The 8,712-nt window shown below is 46.6% G+C and overlaps 1 protein-coding gene across 2 annotated transcripts in view; it reads left to right on the top strand.

Annotated features, from left to right (window-relative positions):
- Positions 1–8,712, top strand: part of Slc7a6 (solute carrier family 7 member 6) — a 33,483-nt gene extending 24,771 nt beyond the window's left edge. The window contains exons 4-10 of one of the 2 annotated variants that reach the window (XM_021220057.2): positions 1,957–2,101; positions 2,792–2,915; positions 3,134–3,237; positions 3,865–3,961; positions 5,064–5,213; positions 5,854–6,037; positions 6,531–8,712. In XM_021220057.2, the coding sequence (XP_021075716.1) occupies positions 1,957–2,101; positions 2,792–2,915; positions 3,134–3,237; positions 3,865–3,961; positions 5,064–5,213; positions 5,854–6,037; positions 6,531–6,625 (899 nt within the window). In that variant the 3' untranslated portion in view covers positions 6,626–8,712. The remainder of the gene's footprint in view (positions 1–1,956; positions 2,102–2,791; positions 2,916–3,133; positions 3,238–3,864; positions 3,962–5,063; positions 5,214–5,853; positions 6,038–6,530) is intronic. The other variant, XM_029532565.1, reaches the window with a different exon arrangement.

The raw sequence follows: 8,712 nt of genomic DNA on the forward strand, positions 1-8,712 counted from the left end.
CTTTTTTTTTTTTTTTTTTTAAACTTTTGCTAAGGATGGAACCAGAATCTTTTTTTATTTTTATTTTTTTAAGATTTATTTATTTATTATATGTAATTACACTGTAGCTAACTTCAGACACTCCAGAAGAGGGCATCAGATCTTGTTACGGATGGTTATGAGCCACCATGTGGTTGCTGGGATTTGAACTCGGGACCTTGGAAGAGCAGTTGGTGCTCTTACCTGCTGAGCCATCTCACCAGTCCGGAACCAGAATCTTATGTGTGCTATGTGAGACTCTTATGTGAGACACCACCTTTTAAAGATACTGTCTTGAACTATTTTTTGGGCTGGCCTGTAATTTAGCACGTTGTCCAGTAGCTGGGATTAACAGCATGTACCACCATATCCAGCTACTTACTGGCTCTTGAAAGGTTTTCATTCTGGGGTCAGAGCAGACCTAGGCTACCTGAAAAGTCTTTGGCAAAGGACATCTTCCTCATTTAACAGCCAGTTCTCTGTTACCAGCCCCTAAACATGGCCGTATTCACAGTCACCCAGGGAGTTGAGCCTTCATCTCAGACCTGTTGGTTTGAATCGAAAATTAAAAGGTTCTTATGTGTGTTTGGTCCTAAGGACCTGATACTCCTAGGACATCTAGATGCCTGGCTGTAGTCACTTGGTACTGGTGCACAAAGTTCTAGGGTTACCTGCCTAAGAATTGCCTAGTGCACTTCATAAAAGCACAGCTTTGGGCAGGTGACTACAGCCAGGCATCAAGATGTCACTGGAGTAGTCTCAGGAGCATTTTAGAGTAAATATGGGCTACTGAGTAATCCTTCCTCTCCAATATGAGCCTTAGAGAACCACTGTGACCCCATGGAAGCTCTTGCTGCACACCTACACCTTTTTGCCACATTGAATTCTGGGTATAACCTTTCTTTTTCTTTTTTTTTTTTATTTTCTTATTTTTATTTATTTATTTATTTATTTATTTATTTATTTATTTATTTATTTTGTTGGTGTGAATATGCCACATGTGTGTGGGTCCTGTGGAGGCCAGAAAAGTGTGTCAGATCTCCCTGGAATTACAAGCAGTCAGCCACAGAGCCTTCTTTCTACTCCAAGTCTAGGCTTTCTGCAGGGGGTGATGACAAGCCCCTTAGGAGGCTGACTCCTGTTCAAAGCTCCATGCTGTCTGCGTGCCTGTCTTGAGCAGCTAGGTAGGCTTTCTATTTGCGGTCCCCAGAGGCCCCCAGGAAAGGTGACAAATCGCTCTGGCTTGGTTGGTTGCTCTGAAGGGTGGGGTTGGCTCACTAAGAGATAAAACCTCGGTTACTGTGTAGCCCTAGATTTCCTGCCCCCGCCAGCCACACCGCACCCACTGCAAACAGACTGATAGAACGGCATGTCTAAATCATACAGAGATCTGAGCCCAGACTTACTGCTGGGTCTGATTGTGAGTGGAAATTACTTCTTTTTGTGAAATGACTTAGTGACATCAAAATAGGAAGAAGAGTTGAGGTCACCTCCAGGAAATGGACATTCCTTAGGGCCTTGGAAGAAGTGTTCCTTCAGAGTGCAGCTGGGTGGCTGGGACACTAGGGTTTCTCTGTGTAGCCCTGGCTGTCCTGGAACTCACTTTGTAGACCATGCTGGCCTCGAACTCAGAAATCCGCCTGCCTCTGCCTCCCGAGTGCTGGGATTACAGGCGTGGCCACCACATCCGGCCGCTTTTGCTTTCTTGATTACCTAGTTTTAGATGGGGCAGTGAAATGTGGGGAGGTTTCGGTTATTGTTCCTTTGGTATTAAATGATGTTTTTTTTTTTTTCTTCCCCTGCCCTGTTTTTTTGTCTCTTTTTTCTCCTTTTGTTTCATCTTTTTAATTCTCCCTCTGTATTCTTTCTCTTCTTCACATTCCTTCTATCTCTTTTCCTTCTCTTTTGCCTGGTCTCCCACCTGTCTTTGCCCCACAGGACACACTGAGCACTTTCAGGACGCCTTTAAAGGTTCCTCGTGGAACATGGGAGACCTCTCTCTTGCCCTGTACTCTGCCCTCTTCTCTTACTCAGGTTGGGACACCCTTAATTTTGTAACAGAAGAAATCAAAAACCCAGAAAGGTAAAGGCGAGATCACACTCTCCAACTTGGCTGGAACTCCTGCTGATGGTGGGCGCAGCTGCCCTTTTCCCATAGCTCCTCCCTCGACCTCCCCTCCCCTCATCCTCTCCCTGCTCCCCTTCTCCAGTTAGGAGGGGTTGGGGGCTAGGATGGGAGCGAATGAATGTGGGAAAGCCCTGGCTCTCACCCTCATGTTCTGTTGGAGAGCATCCAGGGTCCACTAAAGAGGAGAGGTCTTTAGTGGGCAGCAGCAGACCCAGCTAGGGCTGAGGTGGCAGGCTTTAGCCCTGTGGTGGTGAGACTGTGGCCTGAGCTGCCTGACCTGTTTCTGGCCTATCAGATCATCAGCCTAGCCTCTGGTTTCTAGAGGATACTGCCCCTTGCATTTATCCTGAGATCACAGATGCAAGAAGGTTAGAAAGCCACGTGTGGCTCATTGGACCTAATGAGATTGGATAAACTAATTGTGAGTCCCTTCTCAGGGAATGTGTGCTCTTCTTTCTCAGTGGAAAATGCCCAGGAACATGGGAAGCTTACCCACCCTGAGGCATACAGGGAAGAGGAGCTCATCTCAAAGACCTGGCAGCCAGTGAACTGTTAAATGTTAGGAAAATTCCAGTGGGTGCTGGATGGCTTTTGTTTCTCAGCAGAGCGTGGTTCTAGGTAGTCTTATTCCACTTGTCCTGACAGGAATTTGCCCTTGGCCATTGGGATTTCTATGCCAATTGTGACACTCATCTACATCTTGACCAATGTGGCCTATTACACAGTGCTGAACATTCAGGATGTCCATAAGAGTGACGCTGTGGCTGTGGTGAGTTTCTTGGGGGAAGAGGGTTGTCCTCATTTGCCCCTGCTCCTGAATGGTGTAATCTTTTTCTGCAGCTACTCTGGCTCTACAGTGTGCGGGGTGGGTCTAGATAGGGCAGAGGGCAGGCAGTGTAGCAAGGACTGCCTTTGTTCAGAGATCATAGATATAGGAGGGTTACAAAACTGTCCTATGCTGAGTTCCCTTCTTTGCTCTGCCTTCAGACATTTGCTGACCAGACATTTGGCATGTTCAGTTGGACCATCCCCATTGCCGTTGCTCTGTCCTGCTTTGGAGGCCTAAATGCATCCATCTTTGCTTCATCAAGGTACTTTGGTTTCTGATACTGGACTGTTCTTAGCACCCACGTGGCTTCTCACCACCATTTGTAACTCCAGTTCAGGGGTACCTGGGCAAGAGTAGAGCTTCTCTTAGTTGCTATTCTACCTCTGCAACCCCACAGTGGCATTTCAAAGAAGTGGCATTGCAGTCCCAGCAGAAACAGGAAGACCCCAAGCTTGAGTCCACCAGACCTACGCAAGGAGACCTTGTCTCTTAAAAAAAAAAAAAGCCATTGTGGTAGATATAATTTGTATGGTGGCAGATTAAGGGTATCCCTGGGGATGGGGATGTCACTAGGCGGTGGGAACACACAGCATCCCTGGCGGGGTTAGGTAGGGGAGGGATCTGGTTCAGAAGTAGGAGCATTGGGAGGTGCTAGTGATTTCCTTGCCGAGGCTTTGGGTGGTTAATGGGTAGTGATGGGTGAGCATTCCTGGGGAGTGGTGAGATGCTAACAGTTAAAGACATTTGTGGATAGCACGAGTAATGGGCTGGGTATAAGTGGAGCCTGTGATGGTGTCTCCTGTTGTGGGGAGGTGGGGGGCTCTGAGCGTAGTTTGTCTGAGGAGTGTGATTAGATAAGAGGCTGCTGACACATCTCATCCCCTCACAGGTTGTTTTTCGTGGGCTCTCGTGAGGGCCACCTCCCAAACCTTCTGTCCATGATCCACATTGAGCGCTTTACACCCGTGCCTGCGTTACTGTTCAATGTAAGCTCTGCAGGGAGAGTGTGGGCTTGGGCAGGTTTGTGCAGGATTCCTAATTTACACTGTACTTTAGGTTGTAAGCATAGTTCGTTATCTTTTCTCTAGCGTTTGGGATGGAAGCCGGGGCCCCGTATAAGGTAGGCAGACATTCTACCTGTTCCACTCTTAGGCACTATTTATTCATTTTCCTCTGCCCCCAGACAAGGGCTTCTTTTTTTTTTTTTTTGGTTTTTCGAGATAGGGTTTCTCTATGTAGCCCTGGCTGTCCTGGAACTCACTCTGTAGACCAGGCTGGACTTGAACTTAGAAATCCACCTGCCTCTGCCTCCCAAGTGCTGGGATTAAAGGCGTGCGCCACCACTGCCCGACTGACAAGGGCTTCTTATGTAACAAGTTAGTCTTGAGCTTAGACCCTCTTGCCTCAGCCTCCACGAAGGGCTTGCTTATTTATTTATTTATTTATTTATTTATTTATTTATTTCATTTATTTAATCTATTCATTTATTTAATCCTGTGTTGATACATCAGGGTGAAAAGACAGGTGGGTAAATTATGTATTTTTTAAGTTTAAGCAGGTCTTAGCTTGTCTTAGAAAGCTAGTTTCTGAAACCCTATCTACTAGGATTCTTTCATACGAGAAGACAAGTAGTTACCCCTCTCTCAAGCGTGGGTATGGATCCATCTTGTTCATCCCCCTTTCAAAAACTCCAGGTCACTGTGATGGTTCCAGAGGCAGTTTTCCCATGCCTATGCCAGGTAGCTGGGCTTCAGGCCTAAAGAACTCTAGGCCAACAGCGTAACTCCCATTGCGTTTGGTATGTTGAGGGCCTCCCTGTCAGCCATCAGAAAGGAAGCAGAATCCTACCTTGTTAAGCAACAAGAGGGAGCACTAAAACAAAAGGGAGCACTAAGTGTAGGTGGAGCCGGAGATGTTGTTTTGAAGGTTACTGTGGGTAATGGATCCATCTGTCAAGCGAGAGCCACTGAAAACCAGAGCTAATCTGGTAAAGCTATTTCAGCTCTGACTGCTGGATGGTGGCATCTCCTGGTGTGGCTGGAAGTAATGATACTCATTCTTCTTCTCCACCTATCTATCCCACCACAGTGCACCATGACACTTATCTACCTCGTTGTGAAGGACGTTTTCCTGCTCATCAACTACTTCAGCTTCAGCTACTGGTTCTTCGTGGGCTTATCTGTTGTTGGACAGCTCTACCTTCGCTGGAAAGAGCCTGACTGGCCTCGACCTCTCAAGGTCAGCACCTCCTCCTCCTCCTCCTTTCCCCCCTCCTTTCCTTCCTCCTCTTCTTTCTTCTTCTTCCTCCTCCTCCTTTTTTTTATTTTATTTTATTTTATTTTATTTTATTTTATTTTATTTATTTATTTTATGTAAGTACACTGCAGCTGTCTTCAGACACCCCAGAAGAGGGCATCAGATCTCCTTACAGATGGTTGTGAGCCACCATGTGGTTGCTGGGATTTGAACTCGGGACCTTTGGAAGAGCAGTCGGGTGCTCTTACCCACTGAGCCATCTCACCAGCCCTCCTCCTCCTTTTTGAAAGATAGGGCCTCATGTAGTCCAAATTAGTTTGGAACTAACCATGTGGCCAAGAAGAGCTCAACACGCACAGCTCATGCATACTAGCATACTCTTCTCTTCTAAAGATTTATTTATTTTATGTGCATTGGTGTTCTGCCTGCATGTCTGTGCAAGGATGGCAGATCCTCTGGAACTGGAGTTACAGACAGCAGTGAGCTGCTGTGGGTGCTGGGAATTGAACTTGAGTCCTGGAAGAGCCATCTCTCCAGCCCCAGGTCCTCCTCTTAACGTGCCTTTGGATTGAGCTGTGTTCCATCAGCCCACCCGACTAAATCTCATTCTCTTCTATTTCAGCTGAGCCTCTTTTTTCCCATCGTGTTCTGCGTATGCTCCTTGTTTCTGGTGGCCGTACCCCTCTTCAGTGACACCATCAATTCCCTCATTGGCATTGGGATTGCCCTCTCTGGGGTCCCTGTCTACTTCATGGGTGTGTACCTGCCAGAGTCCCGGAGGCCACTCTTTATTAGGAATGTGCTTGGTGAGTGTCTCTTTGCTTCCGTTTGCCCCCGTTGTTGGTGACTGAGTGCTTATGCTTAGGGCTACAGAGGGTACCAACTCTTTTCCTCCCTTATGGCAAAAGGATGAGACCTGGTGTCCCGTCATACTCTTTTGGGTTCTACTCTAGGGGCTAAAGCACTGTCTGATTTTTCAGTGTTCTTGGGTTGGTTGCATCTTTTTGGAGACAGGGTTTTGTGTAACTCAGGCTAATCTTGACCTCACTGTGTAGCTGAGGATGACCCTGGGCTCCTCCTGCCTTTAACCCTCATGGGCTAGGATTACAGGTGTGTACCACCTCTGGGAAGAGAAGGCTGGGTGTGGAGTGGAAAGGCTTGTAAGGGACAAGACCAGGTTTTGTGTGCCTAAGGCACAGGTGGGAAGGCATCACAGATACTCTTTCAGCCTTCTGCTGTTGAGATTGTAACTGTAGCCGAGTGTGTTTGCTAAGTCCTGTGCTTCTTATCTTCATTTAGCGACTGTCACCAGAGTCACCCAGATGCTTTGCTTCTGCGTCGTGACTGAGCTAGATGTAGCTGAAGAGAGAAATGTTGAGAGGAAAACTGACTAGAAGCCAGAGATGACATTCCCTGAAGCCCAAAAGGCTGTGGCCACAAGCCACCAAAGACCAGTTCCCTAAACCTTCTGAATTAAAGGAGCCTCTTGGCCCACGTTATGTAAGGGGGCTCAGGGCCAATGCTCTCTCATTGGTAAGCTATGGGAAGATACCAATCAGGCCAGCCTGAAGATGAGGACTTCAGTGGGAGGGGAGGTTGGGCGGGGCATTGATTAGTTTTACTTCTGATGAGTGGATACAGCCCTGAAGGAATATTGGACTGACAGCTCTGGCTCTTGATTCACAGCTCTTTGTAGTTTAAACCAGGAGTCTACAGTGGGGCTTTCTTCATGGGAAGTTTTCCTCTGACCCTCTGACCAAGTCCAGCTACTTGATTTNGAGAGGTCTGAAATGCTACCATTTCTTCCTGTGGCTCAAAATTCTTCCTTGAGGAGAGCGTTGTATTCCCTTTTTTGTTTGTTGGGTGGCATGAACAGCAAGGCGCTGTTTAACTGACATGGGATCAATGTGTGCCTCCTTTCCTGAATTCCGCAAGAGGAACAACCCTCCCCCCCCCCCCCCCCGAACTTCTTGGCCAGGCAGACAGTAAGCCTGATGGGAAAGAGACTGTGAGGATCTGGGTCTCTAACTCTTGGATCCGAATGTTGGTGTTATCTTTGGGATCTCGTTGTGTAGAGAGTATCCCTGTCCTTGAGGAGGGGCTGCCTGTGTGACTTTGCGTAGACTGCATTAGCAGTATGGTCACATTAGCAGTATGATCAGGAGCCTTAGGCAAGGTGAGCTTCTGGCTCTTCAGGGAATTCGTCTGGGCCACTTGATTGTGTCCTTCCTAGCTGAATCCATGGTGCTNTGGAGCCCTGGAAACAAGGGCTGAGAGAAAAACCTCACTACTCCAGCTGCGTGGAGCATCTCTACTACCTGGACAAGCCACAACTGTCACCAAATTTCAACTCCTCTATGTCATTATTTATTGATAATTAATCCAGGACACCAGTTGTAACAAACCATTAGTGATCATTTCTCTACAGGGATGCAATAAGTGAATTTTGTTTATCTTAGCTGACCTGGTGGCACACATCTGTAATCTGAACTTNGTAAAGTGAGGCATAAGGAGTTTGAATTTGAGGCTAATTTAGGCTACATAATTTCCAGGTAGCCACTCTGGGAAGATTAGAGAAGATCTTATCTCATATACCTGTTATACTTTAATATACAGATNAGTCATGTTATTATCATCTGGCTCAGATCCAGCAAGGACAGATGAGCAACTTCATGAGTCATAATACTGTTATTTTGAAGGACAATCCTTTGTTTTATTAAGACCGTAGATCTTNGTTCTACTTGATATAAAATAAATCTTTAGATTTTTGGTATGAACTGCAAGAGGCCTGGAATGTTCTGCATAAGGTGTTATGCAAAATTCAGGTAGATAACCTGATTGATTTTTCAGTTGTCATTGGACTCCTGGATTCAAGTCAAATAGCTTGTTATCTTTAAGAGCCTGTTCAAGTTTTGCTATGTGTGGTCTCACAAAAGCCCACTCTGCTGGAAAGTGGTCACTGATTTTCTGAAAGCTTTGTTTACACGCTGAAGCATCTTGGGTCATGGGACAGTATACCTGATTGCCTTCTCTTGCCCAAGGGCTGGGCCAGTGAGATTGAAATCTCAGAAAATGCTTGGTACTTGTACATCTACTGTTTTCTCCCTGTGAAGATCAATGAAGACTGGGAGAAAACAGCTTCCATCTCAGCCTTGCTCCCGGTGAAGGGTAGGACCCACCCGCTAATTCTGGTGATCGGACTAGGCTGCCAGTTAAAGCCAAAACAACAGGCTCGGATCTTTGTGAGCAGTGTGTATACACTAGATTGTAGGACTCTCCTGATGCCCTTAGACACTGCCATCTAGGACACAGAAGAACCTGCTGTGCTGTCTTGGCATCCCTCAAGGACATTTCAAGTTTTAGAATTTGTGAACAATACAGATAATAACTATGTGGCAGTCTCCCAGTACCAGACTGGCTCTAGATGCACAGGAGTAACCTTGGATATATGCTTGCTCAATAAAGACTTAGGGGAGTAAAA

This window comes from Mus pahari, chromosome 20 (assembly GCF_900095145.1).
Source record: "Mus pahari chromosome 20, PAHARI_EIJ_v1.1, whole genome shotgun sequence".
Lineage (NCBI taxonomy): Eukaryota > Metazoa > Chordata > Mammalia > Rodentia > Muridae > Mus > Mus pahari.